Source organism: Antedon bifida, chromosome 4 (assembly GCF_963402885.1).
Source record: "Antedon bifida chromosome 4, ecAntBifi1.1, whole genome shotgun sequence".
NCBI classification, from domain to species: Eukaryota; Metazoa; Echinodermata; class Crinoidea; order Comatulida; family Antedonidae; genus Antedon; species Antedon bifida.
Genome location: NC_136229.1, coordinates 29,174,530 through 29,196,123, shown reverse-complemented (window position 1 = coordinate 29,196,123; position 21,594 = coordinate 29,174,530). Strand labels below are relative to the sequence as shown.

General features: G+C 32.3%; 3 protein-coding genes and 1 pseudogene across 4 annotated transcripts in view; 1 reads left to right on the top strand and 3 right to left on the bottom strand.

Moving 5' to 3' along the window:
- Positions 1-21,594, bottom strand: part of LOC144840230 (autophagy-related protein 9A-like) — a 209,063-nt gene that overhangs the window by 11,709 nt on the left and 175,760 nt on the right. The gene's annotated exons all lie outside the window — the stretch shown is intronic.
- Positions 2,100-4,547, top strand: LOC144839315 (uncharacterized). The gene is made up of 5 exons (XM_078694630.1): positions 2,100-2,151; positions 3,399-3,443; positions 3,623-3,855; positions 3,993-4,223; positions 4,346-4,547. Exons 1-5 carry the CDS (start codon positions 2,143-2,145, stop codon positions 4,545-4,547), a joined length of 720 nt encoding a protein of 239 aa, XP_078550756.1. The 5' UTR covers positions 2,100-2,142.
- On the bottom strand, positions 8,130-12,213 carry LOC144840236 (3-oxoacyl-[acyl-carrier-protein] reductase FabG-like; annotated as a pseudogene). The gene is made up of 9 exons (XR_013611880.1): positions 12,090-12,213; positions 11,341-11,481; positions 10,853-10,945; positions 10,233-10,371; positions 9,845-9,885; positions 9,649-9,718; positions 9,274-9,310; positions 9,111-9,165; positions 8,130-8,581 (listed from the first exon to the last, which is right to left on the bottom strand). The product of XR_013611880.1 is annotated as a 3-oxoacyl-[acyl-carrier-protein] reductase FabG-like (transcript).
- LOC144840480 (uncharacterized) lies at positions 18,448-19,922 on the bottom strand. The gene has a single exon (XM_078696298.1). The coding sequence runs from the start codon at positions 19,846-19,848 to the stop codon at positions 19,030-19,032; it is 819 nt and encodes a 272-aa protein (XP_078552424.1). The 5' UTR covers positions 19,849-19,922; the 3' UTR covers positions 18,448-19,029.

The window sequence follows — 21,594 nt, the reverse complement described above, 5'->3', positions numbered from 1 at the left end:
ATTTCCGTAGGCCCGTTAATCCCAGGTATAAAAACATTTATTATGTATTTTAGAGCATTTCGTTATTGGACATACGTATAATTAAATTATTATTATATATAAATATTTATTTATATATTACTCATTGTTGTTTCAATGCTTTTAAAATCATTATCAATTAAAATAGCGTAATGATTTGTTTAGATTGATAAATTGCCACAGTATTATTTTGATTAGCTTCAAATTAAAGCATGAATGTACGACGTACGAGTATAATTCATAACAACAGCTTTTATTTCCTCAATTTGTTAGTTTGATAACAATAATATTATTACTTCAATAATTGTTACTTCAACATACCATGTTCAATAGCGAGGTTGGCATAAATGTCAACATTAATCATTAACCAGTTTTACTGAAATCATGGTACCCGTATGCCGTGATGTTGAAAATAATACATGCGCGCATACATACTGCTCTTTGACCATTGGTCGTACTGAATGGGAAATTGCTATTAAATGCCGGTTATTAGTAATTTGTTAGCTCGTCATCCAAAACGGTACATGCGATTCTGGTTTCTCGGGTTTTATTTTTTATGTAGACAAATTCTAATGACATGGTAACCTATTAATTATATGTCATGGGATTATTTTTGTTAATCTGAAATAGATACAAACATTGTCCTCCTTCCTTCATTCTATCGAATTATGTTGGCCTAATTCGATTCAAAATGTGTATTGTTTCAGTTTTATTCTTTTATTTTACACCCTATGTGTGCAATATTTTGTATTACAAACAAATTATTATAATACCGGAAATATTAGACACGAATAGAGCTTCTTTGTGTAAACAAAACGGCAAAATCCACGTCGTCGTACAAAATAGGTGCTTATGTCTAGCTGTACATGCATATGTAGGCCTAGTCATTCCATTTTACCGTGTAAACTAAGATTTCAATATTAATTCACGTTTCGGAAACCGTTTGGTCCTTTGCGTATTTGTGAACCAAACTTTAAGATACCATTAACAGCTACATTCAGCCGTGATATAATATTATATATGATATAAGTAGCCTATACCAATGGAGTAACTGACTGACTGACTTAACTAAACGTAAATATCCCTTTTGAATACACAGCATACTGCTCATAACATGGCTTACGGTAACAATCAGTTGAATTACATGATAGGCCTAATTCATTAAATTGGATGAACAAGTAAACTTATCAAGATAATGCCTACCTACCTTTACACAGCAGATGGGCATGTTGTTGCTATACCAAACGTAGATTCAAAATCATCATTAAATGAAACATACGTCTCGGTTGATATCACTACAAACTGTACGATGCAATCAAATTGTAAGTGAGTATTTAAGCACGACAAACTTTCATGTAATAATCAAGAGCGTTCGCCTTTATCTTAAAAATAAAATGCAGTTAGTAAGGTTAATATCATTTTTGGCATTGCTCTTCGGTTAGTGAAAATGACTTGAGTAGTCATAAGGTCGCTAAAACGATACGTGATACAAATCAGAAAAATTCTTTAAGATGCTACCGAAACGTGTAGTCGCCGTAAGATCGTCGCGTTATTATTAATGGCAATTCATCCTATATGTAAAAGTTGAAGAAGCACGTGACCGAATCGTGAACTCATAATTATTCGATGCAGATACGTCTACAGTCAAATCGGAACCCCGTAATCCGTGGGCTTGAATACGTAACACCCGTAATAGTTCTACACTCGACTCACATATAAATCGTTGACTACAGATTTACTAAGCATAGTCATTTACTGACGTTATTTTAGTCTAGTTTATGCTAGTTTAGTTTAGCGATTTTTATGATTTAAATTAGTTTAAAAACAAATCTTATTTACGCTTCAGTTTAGTTAATGTTTCAATTTCCAGTTAATTTTAAAAGCCTACCAATGCATGCTTTAATAAAAGCTTGTAAATGTTGAGCGCCACCTATAGTTTGAAGCGTCAACCTAAACATGGATCGCTGATTGGACGAAAGTTATGTTGCGATATTTTCCTATCCGCGCGCGCGTCGTGGTTTCTGCATAGCAACATTCACATGGTAACAGCTGAAAACAAAAATGTTATTAGTTTAGCGAGAGTTGAGATAGAGAAGGCTGCTAAAAAGATAGTATCTAGTAAACATGAAAAAGGTATGTAATATAATCGAATTGATGTCAACTAACACTTAATATATATCTTAGGAATCCACAAGTCGTGTACAGAAATAATAAACTAGGTATAGGCCTAGGCCTACCCCTGAACTAGGCTAGTAGCATGCCTAAAATTTTACTTTTAGCGGAGGCAATATGAATATGATGGGTTATTAGGCTCTAATTTGGCTAGGCTTGGCCTTTAGTAATAGTATTAGTAGGCTAGCCTAGTAGTAGGGCTAGGCTACCTACAGCTACTACCTACGTCCTAGGGGTCTCTATGATTGGTAGACTAGGTATAGCTAGGCATATCCTCTACTCTAGTCTCTTACTAGGCCTAGAAGAGGCCTATCTAGGCCTAGGCTAATCTAGGAATAGGCTAGCTAGCCTATTTCGTAATCGTATGCTGCAAATGATATAGGCCTAGATGTAGGCCTAGGATAGGTCTAGGCTAGGGCTACCAATATAATATATAGTAGTATATTACATGTTGTGAATAGGCCTATGCCTATTTAGTCTGGGTATGACTAGGCTATCAGCCCTAGCCATAGGCCTAGTATTTAGTAGTAGTAGTAATAATATAGCATAACTGTGTTACCTACTAGTAGTAGTACTAAACGACGTACGTATAGCACAGTCTCAGTTTTACTTACTAGGCAGTGGCTAAGTGGTTCTTTAGTCCGTTGTAGCTCAGCTAGCTAGGCATAGACATTTGTAGTAAACAGCTTTAATATTCTAGTCTAGGGTATGACAGTAAACATTATGAGAATAGCCTACAATTCAAAATTACCTCTTACTACTAGGCTTGGAAGATATGTCTAGTTCAGATAGCTAGACTAAGGCCTAGTTAGGATTGGCCATGGCCTGGGTTAGACTAGTAGCCTAATAGCCTCAGTAGGGCCTAAATTTCTTTTAAATTAAAGAAGCCTAACTACTAGCTAATGCCTACTAGCCTATAGCCAGTGCTGCTTCTGGACATATATTTCTTATATCAATTCTGATAAACAAAATATCCTATATTAGAGATAAATAAACTTAGACATAGCCTGGTCTAGTATAGAAGTACTGTATATTTGTTTTAATTGCCAAAACAAAATCATATAGTAGCAATAAAGTAGCATGGGTAATCAACAAACCTGCTTGATTGAAAAGCAATTTAAAACTTTAAATTAGGACACATACATAATTATGTTTTTTATGAAATGTTGTCCAATTCCTAACAAATGTTTCGTGACTTTTTATATTAGGTGACGATGGAATCTTCAAAAACCAAACGATATAACAACTGCAATGTGAGTAAACATAAAACATATGACTATTATTGTATCTAATATTGTTCTTTACTAAAATGCTTTCATCCTTTCCAATAGAACTGGCAACACGTATATTTTATTCACATTTTACTCATATCGTTTTCTAAGACATGGACAAACAAGTAACCTATTCTAATCTATATTTTAACACCCAACAGCAAACAGCTGGCCCACTTTCACCACCGCCTAGAACACAAGCATTCGACGGACTAAGAAAAGCAATTGTTCCACCAATTCCAGCAGGGTATGGCACTCCAATGGCTGAAGAAACACCAGTGGCGCAAGCCGACCAGTTTGGAGAAATGTTCAGATTTAAACCGATGCCACCTATATCAGCCAAACCTGAGTCAACGCCTGTTAGGAAAACAAGACGGAGGAAACAAAAAATAGTGTAGGTATCAAACTACACACATAGAAAATAAGTAGTCTTTGTGTTCATACTGTAGATATTATACTGTTTAGTGCGAATTTTCAAGCACGTTATTTTCAAACAATTTTTAAACAAGGACCGTACGATTATAATTTTAGAAACAACTCCGATATCGCAGGAAAAGCAGTTATTCCACCAATTCCATCAAACTGTGAGACACGAATGTCAGGAGAAGCTCCAGTGGCGCAAACCGACCAGTTGACAGAAATGAACAGATTCAAACCAATGCCACCTATTTCAGCCAAACCAGTTCACAAATCGCATTCACCAATCTCGGATTCATCAAGAGTTGAATATGGACAGATCTGCTGCTTAAAACATAGACTATTGTAAGTACTAAAATACAAAGGTATATATGTGTGTTGTATTAGTATTTATATTTTTGTATGCATTTTTAAGCACGTTATTTTCAAACAACATTTAAAGCAAGACCATTCAATTATAATTGTAGAAACAACTCAGCAGTTATTCCACCAATTCCATCAAAGTATGACACTACAATGTCAGAAGAAACTCCAGTGGCGCAAACCGACCAGTTGGGAGAAATGAACCGATTCAAACCAATGCCACCTATTTCAGCCAAACCAGTTTCCCCCTCGAATTCATCAGCAACTGGGGGAAAGATCTGGAGGAGGACATACAAACAATTGTAGGTATCTGGCTGCACACACAAAATACGTTATCTTTGTATACTTAATAACATCGTTGCTGAATCCAAACAAATTATCTTTAAACTTTTAAAACAGTCGAATTAACTATTTTAAACTATTTCAAAATTTCAAATGCAAATTTTTCAATAAAAAAAAAAAAATCATGCAATATTTTATAGGAACAGTAAATTTTACTTACATTTATATACAAAAGGCTATTTTTTAATTAACAAAAACGTTCCATGGTATAACGATTAATGACAGGCAGTTGAGAAGTAAACATCAAATTGTTGTTGCTAGTTATTTTTTTAATTCAAGAGGATGAATTTAACATACAGTTGTGAGCGTAACTTAATTTTGCGGATTTGTCGGTGGTACATACTAGTTTCCTTTACCAAGATCATTGATTGGTAATTAACATCAAAGCTTCTATTACTAATAATAATAATTACGACACTTAAGCTAATTTTAACCTTTGTCACAACCCTCCTGGTGCCACTCGACACTTGAACTTATGTTAGCAATGTCACACTCTTCTTGGTGCTACACGACAATTGAGCTTATTTTAGTCTTTTTCACAATGTTCTTGGTGCCACTCGACACTTGAGCTTATTAATTCATTTCGTAACATATTCATTTCTTAACATATTCATTTCTTAACATATTCATTTCTTAACTTATTCATTTCTTAACATATTCATTTCTTAGCATTTTCTTAGCATATTCATTTCTTAGCATATTCATTTCTTAACATATTCATTTCTTAACATATTCATTTCTTAACATTATTATTCATTTCTTAGCATATTCAATTCTTGGCATATTCATGTATTAATATTCATTTCATAAAGTATTCATTTATCAACCTTTTATAACATATTCATTTTACAACATATTATTTTTAGAACACTCATAACATTCATTACATAACAAATACATTTCATAACATATTCATTTTATGTTATAAAATTAAAAAATAATAATACAGCTACAATCCTCCTGGTGCCACTTAAGCTTATTTTAGCAATTGTCACAATCTTCTTGGTGCCACTCGACACTTGAGCTTATTTTAGCCTTTGTCACAATCTTCTTGGTGCCACTCGACACTTGAGCTTATTTTAGCCTTTGTCACAATCTTTCTGGTGCCACCCGACAATTGTGCTTATTTTAGCAATTGTCACAATCTTCTTGGTGCCACTCGACACTTGAGCTTATTTTAGCAATTGTCACAATCTTTCTGGTGCCACCCGACAATTGTGCTTATTTTAGCAATTGTCACAATCTTCTTGGTGCCACTCGACAATTGAGCTTATTTTAGCAATTGTCACAATCTTCTTGGTACCACTCGACAATTGAGCTTATTTTAGCAATTGTCACAATCTTCTTGGTGCCACTCGACACTTGAGCTTATTTTAGCAATTGTCACAATCTTCTTGGTGCCACTCGACACTTGAGCTTATTTTAGCAATTGTCACAATCTTCTTGGTGCCACTCGACAATTGAGCTTATTTTAGCAATTGTCACAATCTTCTTGGTACCACTCGACAATTGAGCTTATTTTAGCAATTGTCACAATCTTCTTGATGCCACCCGACAATTGTGCTTATTTTAGCAATTGTCACAATCTTCTTGGTGCCACCCGACAATTGAGCTTATTTTAGCAATTGTCACAATCTTCTTGGTGCCACTCGACAATTGAGCTTATTTTAGCAATTGTCACAATCTTCTTGGTGCCACCCGACAATTGAGCTTATTTTAGCGATTGTCACAATCTTCTTGGTGCCACTCGACAATTGAGTTTATTTTAGCAATTGTCAATTTATTTTACAGCATATTCATTTTATAACATTTATTTCATAACATATTCATTTCATAACATATTCATTTCGTAACATATTCATTTCATAACATATTCATTTCCTAACATATTTATTTCTTAACATATTCATTTCGTAACATATTCATATCTTAACATAATTATTCCTTTCTTAATATATTAATTTTGTAATATATTCATTTCTTTGAATATTCCTTAAAATATTCATTTCTTAACATATTCATTTCTTAACATAATCATTTCTTAACATAATCATTTCCTAACATATATTCATTTCTTAACATATTCATTTCTAAACATATTCATTTCTTAACATATTCATTTCTTAACATATTCATTTCTTAACATAATCATTTCCTAACATAATCATTTCTTAACATAATCATTTCCTAACATATATTACTTTCTTAACATATTCATTTCTTAACATTATTATTCATTTCTTAGCATATTCAATTCTTAGCATATTTATTTCTTAACATATTCATTTCTTAATATATTCATTTCTTAATAAATTCTTAGCATTTTCATTTCTTTACATAGTTCATAAAATATTCATTTATTAACCTTACGCTCATAAGTCATAACAATACCACCCAAAAATTGAGCCTATTTTTAGCCGTTGTCACAATCATATCGGTGACACCCGACAAAATCATGGAAGCCAATACCATCTTGTACCAAAGTGAGGATCTAGTTGTACATCACTTGGCACTGCATTCAGTGCTCTCACTTTATTCATTTCTCTTTAATAACATCTACAAATTAGACATTTTACAACTTGTCTGAAACACAAAATTAAAAGCAACAACTGTTTATAATTGCCATCTGTTGTATGCAACTCCTGTTTGTATTTAAGAGTTTACCTGTCGAACAAAAAAAACAAAACAAAAACAAAAATGTGCCTTTCTCAATCATTTATTGCTTGGATTGTTATAGTTAACCATTGATACGTATGTGTGTGCAAAAGGATACCTGTAAAATCCTCCTGACATTTTGAAACTTTACTAACTTTGGATATTTATACAGACCATGGAAATTAACTTATATAAGGATCATGATTATATTTTTGTATGCTATTTTAATATTATAACCTAATATGTATAACGTGAAAACAAATATCTCTTGAATTGTCATATTTTATGCTAATTAATCATGTTATAGACCTAAATGTATCACTTGAAAATAAACATAGAAATCAATTACTTTTATTTGTCTACATTTGTGTTATAAACTCGTAAATATTGAATAGTTTAATAGGCCTATATATTTAAAAAATGATTTGTGTATATAATTATTTTATGAATATAGTTTATATTTCTGAATTTTCTATCTTAAATTTATATTTTATATATGATATATTGTTTGTTTTTTTTTGTAATGTAGGCCTAATCTAAAAAAAATGTTCAGTTCCTTCTGCTATTGGCCATTTTTGTTATGAATATGTATTTTTATATGTAATTGTTTATGTGAATAAAAGAACTATTTTTTTTCACATTTTAATAGGCAAAATGTTTTTATTATTAAGTCCTAGCTCGTTTTCACCAGCAAACATTTTTTTTAATAAAAAATATTGTTATCATTTTTACGCATGTCAAAGAAAACATGGGGAATAAGAAGATTTTAATTTTAATTTTTTGTTTGTTTCATTTGGAAGGAGTTTAGCCTAATGCATTTAATTCTATAATCATTATTTTAGTTAAATTTCTTCATGTTCGAAAATATATACATACATATAATAGTCCTACTATAAGCCTCTATTTTTGAAATTTGTTATCTATGTTAACATACACTGATCTTTTGTACCGTTTATACATTACGTCATTCTATTAATTAATCATGCCCTATATAATAGACCTCATTATAATTTTGAGTAGGCCTATAAACACATTTTTAGGCAAATGGGCTATCCTCGAAAATCTAATCTCTAAAAATACACTCCAAGTATATCATGTAATGCGGTAAGGTGTTATTGTACAGCCAAGTGTAACAGATTCATTTGAAGGGTTTCTTTCTTAATACATCATCAGAGCCCTTTTATTTCATTGCCAGGCATACAATGTCTACCGCCATCTATTGGTAAATGATGACCGGTTATGGATGCTGAGTCATCCGAGGCAAGAAATGCTATTGTGGATGCAATTTCAGTGTCCTCTCCATGTCGTCCGACTGGATGATATCGCACACTCGCGGCTTGGACCTTACAAAATAAAATAATACAGGTTGTTAAAGAATATTATTAGTTAGGACAAATTGTACTACTACAGTTTGGCCCTGCCTTGTTGGGACACTCCTCGTGAAATGATTCAGGGTAATAGTTTTAGCACTACAGCCCCGAGTCTCCATAACAGAGGTTCTACTGTTATTCCTATTTCATGAATGTGTTTAATGTTTTAACAGCACTCACAAAACAAACATAATTGACGACACTCACTGAAGGGTAGCTAGTGTTGAGGCGGTTTTTAAAGAAACATTATATATAAAATTATAAGAGAAAAAAGACTAAACTAAAGCTCAGAAAAGTGCAGGATCGACGTTGGAAAGATAAAAAATAAAGTGTTGTTTAGTTTGACTATTACAAGTATACAATTTCTAGTAATACTTTTATTTATTTTATTCTAGCTGTAAATTTTCAGATATCTTGTTATATTAGGTTAATCCTGAAACATCCATAACCAAAACACAGTCTATCCTTGAATTTAACTTTTCTACATACTAAAAACACTTACCAATTCCCAATCCACGCCGTTTCTTTCAAACAAAGGTGTGTGAATGATACCAGGGCTAACAAATAAATATTATGATTGAATCATGTTATTATTATATTAGAAACATTACATTTTGAGTAGGCCTAAATTGGTTATATTAAAGAACACCAGTTGTGAAACTTACCAAACAGAATTTACTCGAACTCCATGCGGTGCTAATTCTACACAAAAAACAAGAAAAAACACGATGGTAAAATATTACTCTAATATTTAACAAATAATAACTAATATATATACACGGTAAAACCTCTGTTTTGCGAAACTCATACTTAAGGGACACTTCTCATCTTCGAATGAGAAAAACTAATGTTCGAGGAACACATGTATTAGAATTATGAATGCATTCCATTCTAGGGCCTACTGGAAAACTATATGGATTGCTTTTTACTTAAAATGCCCTCTGAATTTCCTACACAACTTATATAAAGCTGCATTTATTTTCTTTTTTAATAATGATGATATGGGTCAGGTTTATATTTTAGGCCTAATTTGCACTTACCGACAGCTGAATTTGTTGTCAACTTATCAAGCATGTATTTTGATAAACTGTAGAAAAACACATCACCACTCTGAAAACAGAACAAGGTAATGGTTCAGAAGTAGCACCTTTTCCGTGTTTGTGAACAGTGTTGTTTTGTATATGCTTTAGCATTCCATAGAATGTTAACAAATGAATGCTATGTGGTATCACTTACCGAAACTTTGCTTTCAACACTTGAAACATTAACAATCGTTCCTAAAAATAAAGGAATATCAACGGAGTTTAAAATTATCTCTATATTCCATTCAATAATTTATTTGTTTGTAAAAGCTTTGTAACTTTTGAGTATAGGTTTTTTTTCACAAAGCTGTACATATACAATGGAACACCCAGTGGAGGAAGCAACGCAAGTGTAACGTAAGCTATGTAATTTGTTAAATCGCTTGCGTTTCGTTTGTTTGTTTGCGTTGCGTCTCTCTAGTGGGAACTAAACAAATTAGATGACGTATGTTTTAACACTTTACGGCCAGCCGCTACTCGTTGATTTTTTTTTTATATAGGTGTCCTCCTAATACTGAATGTATTGTAATTTAGAAACCTACCTTTAGTCTTGATGAGATGTGGTGATGCTAGTTGTGATAAATAGAACACCGCCCTCACATTGACATTCATGACTAGTTCAAAATCATCCATTGTACTATTTTGAAAATCTTTAGGCACACAAACTCCGGCGTTATTTACCTAAAAATAGTTAAAATAAAAGAAAACATTCAGATTCAAATTGTATATGTATGTATATTGCTCATTACGAAAATTCATATGCTTTTCTCGTTCATACCACATTATTATTATTTTTTCTTCCATTATATTATCTTTCTTATTAAAAATAACGCAATGAATAAGATAGCCTAAACGGAAACGTTTTTAGTTACAATTTAGAATGATTTTAGGGTAATTGATTGAAGGAACGAATTAATGTTAACCGGCAAAGAGAAAGTTGTCTTTAGTTGGAGGGAGTTTCTAATGACATTTGTCTGTAATGAGGGCTATTTCTATATGTGTTTAAAAGGGAAATTAAACAGCAGCATAACAAAAAACTTTAATTTTTATTTATTTTTATTCAACCTTATATATAAAGGGTGACCCTAAACAGCGTATGCTGACAATCAAGGAGGGCCCTCATAATGAGTTATGATAAAAATATGTTTGTGTAGTTACTCACCAAGACGTCAATTCGATTAAAACGTTTAATTGTGACGTCAACGATTCGCTCCAAATCAGAATCATTTGTCATCTCAGTGATTTGTAAAAGAACCTGTAGATCAAATACAAGGAAAGGAAACGTTGTTGTTACATTATTATCATTATTATTTATGTATTTCCATTTATAAAATGACAGTAACATGGTAGCTGGAATAAGAAACTCGTAATGTTTAAAACATAAATATATACTATAATCATCATTGTCATCGGCCTTTATTATATCTTAAATGAAAATGGAAATAAAGTGAATTGAAATGTATTGTACTGTATTATTATTACTATCATAATAAGCATTTATTTTTGTAGAAATTCAGTTTTTATACCGTAAGCTCCAACTTACGTACAAAATAACGTACTGAAACTAAAGCCTTTAATAATTAAGCTACAAGCCTGATTTGTTTTAACATGCATATGTACGTAAAACAAATAAAAAATTGAAAGTTTTACCTGATCTGGGTTTAGACCCCATTGCTGGCAATCTTTTCCTACGGCGTTCAGTCTCTCTTCGTTCCTTCCCGACAAGGGACACAATGCATCCCAGGGAAGCAAAATGACGCGCCACGGCTGCCCCTATTCCAGAGCTAGCCCCTAATAAATGTAAACAAATGAAAATATGATTGACGTCTTGATAACGTCACGGTTGAGTGATCTCACTGACAAGCTTATTATGGCCAAAGTGTTAAGAAATATGAACAAAAGAAATATGGAAAAATTTACTACTTGTTTTGATAATCGGTACATAAAATCTCTACATAAAGAAATAAATAATGATGTAGACCTATATCAATAACAATTGAATACTGACGATCTTTTAAGATCACATAAAAACAGGTGAAATGTAACTTTGCTGTACCTATATCTAACAATGTTCTTGATATACAGTGCAGAGCCCATTATGAGACAACACCCTTTGATGACGTTTCATGAGGACACTCTTCCCATGTTTAATGGGGAAGTTTCCCTTAATAGGAATATCTCAAATAAAGGATTATACTGTAATATTTATCACATAATTACACACACGATTATTATTAGCGTGAATTTTGATTGGATAATATTTATATCTGAGTTATGAAAAATAAGTCATCAGTTATTGTAACACAGGAGTATTGAAATCACAGACGAGGGCCTATGACCTAAATTACTGTATTTACACATAACTTACTTAAGCTACTATAACGTGTTTGAAAACTTACCAGTTATTAATGCTACCTTTCCTTTTAAAGATGTCATGTTTAAGCTGCCAACAAATGCCTGGTAAAAATATCCGAACGAGTAACCACGTTGTAGAACGACTAGGATTGCGTTGAAAGCGAATTACTAGGCCTACCCGCACAATTTTAATATACAATGTATTTCCGACCAGCAATAGTTTCTGATGAATTTGCACAGAAATCTAATTTACATTTTAAACTCGTTCAAAAATTTGTTTTTTATTAAATAAAATATATATAAATTAATCAAATATTGTTTCCATCTATTGATTTATTGACAATTCAAGAATATTTGTGACACAGTGCAACCCCTCATCCCCCAATGTGTAACTCTTTATATATTATTATATAATATGCGAACGGAATCTAATGTATGTTTATGTAAAGTGTGTTTATAGGAACAAATCCCGATTCAGGGCACACTTTGCTTAGTCTCGAAGGTGTCCTCCTAATAGGAATTATTTTATCAACAATATAATAAACATTTGTGTGTGTGTTTTTTTTACTTAGCAAATGAGGGCGTGTTACTTCATATATTAGCTCATATTGAGGATACAGGTAACTTTTAGATTTTAATATAAAACTATAAAAACAAAGAAAAAAAAACAAAGCAAATGTAGGCCTATACTTTGGCAAAATTGTATTTTCCCAAGCAATTTCTTAGCTTACAATTTCCGATATATGCAAAGTAGAACAAAACGTAATTTTGTAGGGAACCGTTATTCATGTTCACCACTTATTACTGTGTAAATGGTTGCAAAGAAAGAGTACAGCATAGGCCTTTTTTGGCTTAAACGCGACAACAGGCCCAAATATTGCCTTTAAAAATGTTTCAATGAAAGAACAATACCATGAAAGTACACCTTTCTTGGCTTAGTTGCGATGAGTGGATTTTAGGCCGAAATGTGTGACTTTGAAGATGCTGTAATGAAAAAACAATAGGCCATAAAACTTAGTCCACACCTTTTCTTGGCTTAGAATTTGCGGCGAGTAGGCTAAAACAGGCCGAAATGTGACTTTCAAAATGCTGTAATCAAAAAACAATAGACTTCGAAATACAACGAGCATTTGAAAGGTATTTAGGACGACGGAGTATAAAACACTTAATTAAATAAGGTGTTTGCTTTATTCTTAGCCTAACAAGGAAGCTACATCTAGCCACGTGTGTGCAGATTTAAGCTGTGTAACATATTTACAGGAGTGATTATACTACATTGTAGATAGGTCTTGTGATTTTACTTTTACCTGATAATCGCGCTCATGTATTGTAGTCACATCCACGTGCCTGTAACTCCGATTCCATTGTCTTGCGTGAATCCGCAACACCCGTGTCTTTAATCCCAGCTCATTCATGCTAATATTATTATATAATAGGACTTTTTGCAGGTTTCAAGTGCCCAGTTAGTAAAGTGGACAGAAGAGATTTAAAACACAGACTTTTTCTATTGCTATAAGTGTCTATTTCCGTTTAAAAAAATAAAAATAAAAGGAGACATACAAACATGCTATGAAAACTTATATCATCATTCTATGTTATGTTTTTTTTAACAGTATAGTGAAATAAGCGTATAATAATATTTTTTTTAATTATATACAATTTTTTAGGCCATTTTTCAGACGAGCGAAAAATCGCGTCCCAAATAGAATCTGCCTATCCTCAACCACACGTCCGCACCGCGTTATGTATAAATGGTAATCATCAGAAATACATAGATTTCTATAATATGTTATCCCCTTGTCTCTACGATATTTTGATATAATAAATGGGATTATCAATGCATAATCCCTATTTTAAGAAGACACTTCAAACGAATATAGGAATTGGCAGTAGTATTAAACCTTATACGAACGTAAATTAGAAGTGTCCCCTAAAAAAGGTTGTACCAAAAAAAGGAGATACCGTACTGTATATGATTTTAAATAGTTGTTATTATGACGCTCGAATGTCGTCAATGCCACGTTTAGAGGTTATTGTAATTAACGTTGTTTTTAATTGCATTTTTAAAAATGACAGATCTATTATGAGTCTTAATTGCGGTATGTCGCTATACAATATTCATTTTCTTTTGTAACATGTGTAGTAATTGTGATTGGCTAGTCCGCGTTGTTTTTAGTTATTTGCCTTTAAAGTGCTACCCGTGGATAACGTGTTACGTCAACCAGAACAAAAATTCGCGAGTTATTGATTTTTTTTACACGATGAGAAAAATGCTTTTAAATTTGATTCAAAAACAAATTTCTTAATTTAATAGTTAACAATATTTTAAATTCAACTATGGTGACATACACATTATAACAGATAACATGAAATAAAATGATGATGATAATGATCATGTTAAACCGACCCAATACCATCAAGCAAGTATCAAGCAAGTATGATGATGGTTTTGATGATGATGATGATGATGATGATGATTGTGATGATGATGATGATGATGATGATGATTGTGATGATGATGATGATGATTGTGATGATGATGATGGTTGTGATGATGATTTTGATGATTGTGATGATGATAATGAAGATTGTGATTGTGATGATGATGATTGTGATGATTGTGGTGATGATAATGATGATGATGATTGTGATGATGATAATGATGATGATGATTGTGGTGATTGTGATAATGATGATGATGATGATTGTGATGATGATGATGGTTGTGATGATAATGATCATGATGATCATGATTGTGATGATGATTATGATGATTGCCTTCGTTCATTTCATGGAAGTGTGTCCCCAAAATAAGGGTGTCCATTGAATAGGAGTGGTTCTACTGTATAAAAGGTAAGTAAAGACCAAACATTTACATACAAACCACCTATGCTAATTGGTTAATTCAAAACGGGCAATTAAACAAAACTGCAAACATGTTGTGGTAAAAATGACAAATGATATAAGTTTTATCCGTCTTATTAGAAATTGATTGATTGAAGTAAAAACACTTATAATCAATACAGTCCATCGACAGGTGAGTAAATGTATCAATAACTATTTTGATATCAAATACAAATCTTATCAAAGCAACCGCGTGTATTTTTCTATTTCCAATCAAACAGATAAATGTAGTTAACATTAGTTAAGTAAACGATTATTGTGTTGATTTATTTATAGATGATTTGATTTTATTATCATTTCCCATCCTATGAGTTATAAACCACAATATTTATTTTGATAACCCAATGAGCTAGAGTGTGGTGCAACCCACGTGTTCTAAGTTTCTTTAATATTCGCAACTGTTTCAATGAATCAAAGTTGTTTTGCTGGAGTTTATTTACCGTACTAATAATTGAATTTCATTTTGAATATTACTTTTATAATTGTTTTCCGACTTTCTGTTTGAAAAAGAAGAGGAAAGCTTAGTTTTCAAGGAATATTTTAAATTTATCTAACCTAATGCGTTTTCAGGATTGGAAAGATGTCAGTTCACATTTCTTTATTACAAACATTGGAATAATGTTGCGTTTTCACTTACAAAATGACAAAATAAATGGGAAAAATTCAACCAAAAATCCATTGGCTGGAGCCGATTTGACTTTTTCCCCTTTAAATTACAGGTTTCTTTCAGATAAATATTTTTTTTTTGCCAAAGTGAATAACTGTATTATCTAACATTAAAGTGGCATATTCAACAAACAAATTTAAACAATATATATAAATATTTATTTAAAGGGAAATATCATTTTATTTTAATTAGTGTTATTATTATTTGTATTTTGTAAAATTAAACCAAAAATGAAGAAATATTTTTATTTGTTGTCATTTGTCAGCGGTGGATCTTGGGGAGTGTTATATATTCAGACCTAAGCCGACACTTAAAATGACAGCTTTGTTCCATCCGTCATGGAATGCATTATATTTTAGTATAAATTTGTATAGGATACATCCAATTTCCGAAAGGTTTTTTTGTTTGTTTGTGTGGTTTTGTTCCACTTTTATTTCAATTTAATTTTCTTTCATTTATTTGTATGTTACACAAACAATTCTTACAATATTAAAAGTAGTTAAATATAGGATTGTAATTGTAGTTTTGCGACAGGGAGTTGAGTGATTAGATGTTTTGCCCTTCTCTGACGTAATTTGTACTTTATACTAAGTACAATTGAGAATACTTGCGAAAAAATTCGCAAGTAGTTCTCGGGTGGGACTCGAACCCACGACGCAGATCACTAGCCTGGCGTTCATACCTCTAGACCACCGAGCTTAGCCTATATGCATATTTACGTAATAAGATGATTGATTTCAATATTAAATCATTATTTCTGAAATGTTGACATAGTAGATGTTTATGCATGAGTATTCACACAATCGATAGATAATAGTTTAACGCTAGGTTGATCATTACAGATTTGGAAGTGGTCCGTGTGATATCTTCCCACGAGTCGTGTATAGAAAACTCCAATGAACAAGAAGAAACCAATTGTAACAGTAACATCTAACGGAAGTGTATTATTAGGTCAATTCAAGACTATTCGTTCATGATTGATATCAGTAATCTATTAGGATTCACTATCCAAAAATAATTGAGCTTGTAAATTGAAATTGGAAATTACCACTTTCTAAAGCTCTGTGTACACCAGGGAAGAGTTAACTCTTCCCTGGTCTACACTATCGAACTAGTGACAACAGAAAAGTGTGATGTGCCAAAATATGGTAGTGATATGACATCATCATGTCCATATATGGCACATCACATTTTTTTGTCACATAAAGTTTGATAGTGTAAAAAGAGCTTAAGTTTTGCAGTTGGTTTTTTTTTTATTATTATGATTTATTTACTTAGATCGAAAAAAAAATATTTACAAAAGAGTCAAATTGTTATAAGTGAAACATATATTTTTTCCTTCGGAGGTGATAACTTTATTAAAATTACAAATAGCCTATTTAAAGTTTTATTTCATTAATCTTCATTTTTTATGTTTCTGGAAGACAATTACATCTGACCACTTCTTATAGAATCGTCTGCTATTCACGAATATCGTGCCTGGATCTTCTTAGACAATCAATTATAAGGGTTGGCATTTCCCGGGTCCCAAAAGCTTACTGCTGTGTTTAAATAATAAAGCTCCGTAAGCCTACGAAGTGCTATATCTATTGTGTTTAATTCCTTTGAATTGTATAGAATAAGCATGCAGTTTTTACGTATTTGTCAGATCCCTATTATTTTGATTTTCACAGAGCTTGCAAGAAAATATAAAGAAGTTTGATCACGGCCTTTGTTCACTAATTACGAGACAATAACGTATTAATGCGATAGACACTTTTGCACTACGATTTGTCAAGAAACAGTTAAGAAGTTTGCTAAAATGTCTAACTCAAGATAAGAGAAGCTGCAGAGTAAAGAGGCCAATTAATACTAGATAACGATACAATTTAAATATGCATTTGTTAACATAAAACTATAGTTTAACCATGCACACGTAATGATTGGTAAGAGCAATACTATCGTAACGATACCACGTTTTTGTTTTCTTTTTAATCATGACGTCATTCGATTGGATTTAAATGGTTATCATACAGTTTTAGAATGAAAACTTTTCTTTTGTTTTATATACGAAAAAATGATGGTTATCTATCTTATCGTCGATCATTATTGTCCTACAATTAGATGAACTTTTAAAGCTTACCTTTACATGTGAAACTACATCTATCCGTTTTCACAATAGTTCAACTTCATTCAGTCCAACATTTCCGTATCACTTCTGTTCACATTGTTCCTGCGAATAAATATTTAACAATTTTTTTTTTTAAATCATCATTTTCCTTGGTGTTACAAATTGAAATCATTAAACATACTAATGAATATTTACCCTGTTTGTTCATACATTTAGTAAAAGTTTGAAGTTTTTGTCCAGCAAGCGGGTTTGTAGGTGTGGTTCACAAAACTCGGGTATTTGAAGGAACTTTGTTGAAAATGTCGTTGGTAATGGTAATGGTAATGGTAAACTGCTGATGGTCAAAAACTAATCTAAATCGCGAGTAATTAAGACCGTAAATAAAAACAAGAACATTTGAATTAAATTTTACTGAATATTTTATTATTTTTTCATATATATATATATGGAAGGCTTTGTGTGAAGTTGTCAAAATTACATAAAATAAACATTTTGTTCAAGACTATGTTCGTAATTTAAATACATTGGTACTATAATTGTAAAAAACAATAACACGAAAACTGTATTAATACCAGTTACTATATAAAACAATACTTTTTCAAACATACAATCCAAAAATGTTGATTGTCTATATAACGATAATATAAAAACATATAAAAACAAAAAAAAACAATTTATGTATATTCAAATGTTATACATGTCAAAAGTAGTACATCAAAACATTCTTAAATAAATTCATGGTAGTTTTACCAACAGTTTAAAACAATATTCCCCAACAGAAGAAAGTCATATTAAAAGTTTTTTTAGAAAAAGTATGCAGAGATCGTTAAACAATTTATGGTAAGGTTACCAACAGTTAGAAAATGTCCCCAACAAAAGTCACATGAAATAAGCTAATACTCATTTTAAAAAAGTTTTATATATATGTTTAAATTCTAAATTTTGCAACGTTATATGTTACTTGTCAGTTCCTAAGGCAAATAGGCGAATACCACTCTTAATAATACTATTGTATTATTTCGTTCTATATAGACTAAGTACGATAAACAAGGCACAATCAATGTAAACTTCACTTAACTACATAAGTTAATGAAGCCAATATAAATAAGTACATACAAAATAGAGTTTAAGATAACCTAATACTGCATAGGTTTTCACCACTAGTTCTTTTTCATCCGTTTAAAATATTGCATCGACAAAAAATTCGTTAAACATTTAATACATTTATACATTACTATAAGTGTTCTTTAGTAGTTCGTCACATGAAATTGCACATAATTAAGAGTTTGTTCATCACAGTTTATCATGATGTTGATGTAGATGCTGGAACGATGCCGTATTTCTTAAATTGTGAAAAATGACTTGTTACTTTCTTCAACTTGCAATCTGAAACTTCTTTTCCGTTCAGTACATCTGTCATGAATTCAATATAGATCATAGCGAGTCTCAGTGTTTCGATTCTGGAAAGTCGCTTTTCGTAGGCGAAAGTTGGGACGAATTTGCGGAGTTCATCAAAGGCTTCGTTCAAGCTGAACATACGTTTTCTTTCACGGACATTTGCTGCTTTTCGTTGGGCTTGAGTTGGAACTCTTCTTCGTGTTTTCACCTTAGTAGGTGTCGTCTGCTGCTGTTGTTTATAAAAGTCTAGGCCCATTTGATAGTTGTTATTTCCTTGATAGAAATTACAAAACTGATCTACACCGCTAAAAGCCATGTCAGCTACACTACCAGTAGGAACCATACACGGTTCTTGCCATTGTTGCTGCATGCCTACATGTGGTCCGTTCTGGAGGACGGTTCCGTTTTGAAAATTGTGCCCATCGTGCACTTGATGATGTCCGGGTAACCCGTTGTAAACAGGCATTTGTTGAGGAGATGTCATCAACTCTCTTGGAGGTGAAAGCATGCAACTTGAATCGTAAGCAAAGTTACACGCCGATGTAGTGCAGGGTGCCGATGTTTGAAACATGTTCCCCATGTCTGTATACGTTTGCGGTGGGCTAAGCTCTAGGCCCATTGAATCAGACTCTGATAACGGTGGGCTAAGTAGAAGTGCATCTTCGTCGTTGCTAACCATATTCATCAGCTCATGTAGGCTGTGGTTCTGCTGAGCCATCATCATTGCAGGCTATTAGTTGGTAGTTGGACGTGTGAAGTATTCTGCAACAGATTTCCTTCTGCTGCTTCGTCGCACTCTACGATTACTACTACTCCATCGGCACGTGTGGCCTTATATACCTTTCCAATTCTCCTAAACAACTAGGGGGTTTAATTTAATTTACTTTAGATTCGGAATTTAGCATACTTAATTAAGCTTAAACATGTAAAAGAATGGTAGCCTGCGCATGACAAAGCGTGCTCCATTCAAGTCAGCTGATGTGATCGTCGAATAGGACCTCTCACAGGTGTTGTCGCTCGTGCCGTCCAAGTGAAAACATTTCAACGAACGCTATGATTGGTCCGATGTCATACTTCAATGAACGTCAATTGGAGTAGGTGGGCGTTCCGTAGGCCCACGAGAACAACAGAGTTTTTCAAAGAGTACACGGGTGCCTCGCGTGGCTCGGACCCTTCTTAATGACTAAAGAACTTTTAAGAAGGATATTGGCTTTGATAAATGAATGTTTTGTATTGGAGTTACCCTTTAAAGTAGAACTATTTATCCCCCAACACATTAATCCATACAACCTTGTAGAAGATGTGATTTTCATTGATAATATAATATATTAGAAACCAGTAGAATTAGCCCTATTATACCTGTTGGTATAATAGGGGTTTTACCATGGCATTTGTCTCGAATAAGTCGAGAATTGATTTGATAGCGATTGATTAGCCAGAGTAATAATACGTGATTCTTCAGATAACACAAAAGACATTGAAGACGATTTTCACATAATTAGACTTTATACCTAATGTACTATTTTGTACACATTATGATATAATAGAAAGTTTATACTGTATTCAGCCAATACTTTGTCAACTGCATAGCCTAACTCAACAACACACATTATTTAAAACAATAATTAATTTGAATCAATAAAAAACGTACGTGATAAACTTTCAATTAAGATCGACAAAATAAATTGTGTTGACTTATTCTATCAGTAACCAGTAACATTCATCAATATCAATGCCATTGATATTGTCTTCTAAACCCGTGATTTAAAGCAAAAAAAATGGTCAACTGGGAGGCTGTCAGACATGTTTTTGGTTACATTTTGCAATTGCAGGTCAATAGGAACTGAATTTTAACTGAAATGTAGTTTAATTTGAGTAGAAAAGTTCTTTCAAAGAACATATTTGCATGAAGTAAGACTCTTTTCTTGATTATTATGACGAACATGAATAAACACTAATAACGTAACGAACTATATCGTTATTATTGCAATACCATGAACATAGGCCTAGTGTAATAACTGCTTGTAGATCTCTTTGATCGGTTAAACAGTGTGAACCTTACTGAAAAGTTCATAACACAAAAATAATTGTTATAAACTTCAACTTATAATAACGTTATGCTTCATTGCACATTTTCTTTAAAACGAAGAAACAATTGGTATTTAACAAGTATTTTTTTGCTGTAAAACAATTAAACAAAATAGCACATACAAACTTATAATTACCATAATATTATTATTATAATATTTATGAGTCGAATAGAAAAGTGTGCTTAAAGTAGTGACATTTTGTTACATTTTACCAAAATTAACGCAACAGATCGATTTATTTTGAAGTGTAATGGAACGTAAAATTCGATTAACTCCAGTGGCTAATCGATCAACGAAGCGTATTGAACTTGGCTAAACTGAAAGTATTACCAAACAGTTCCCACGTATCGCTGTATACATTTCATATTCAGGCCGTTATT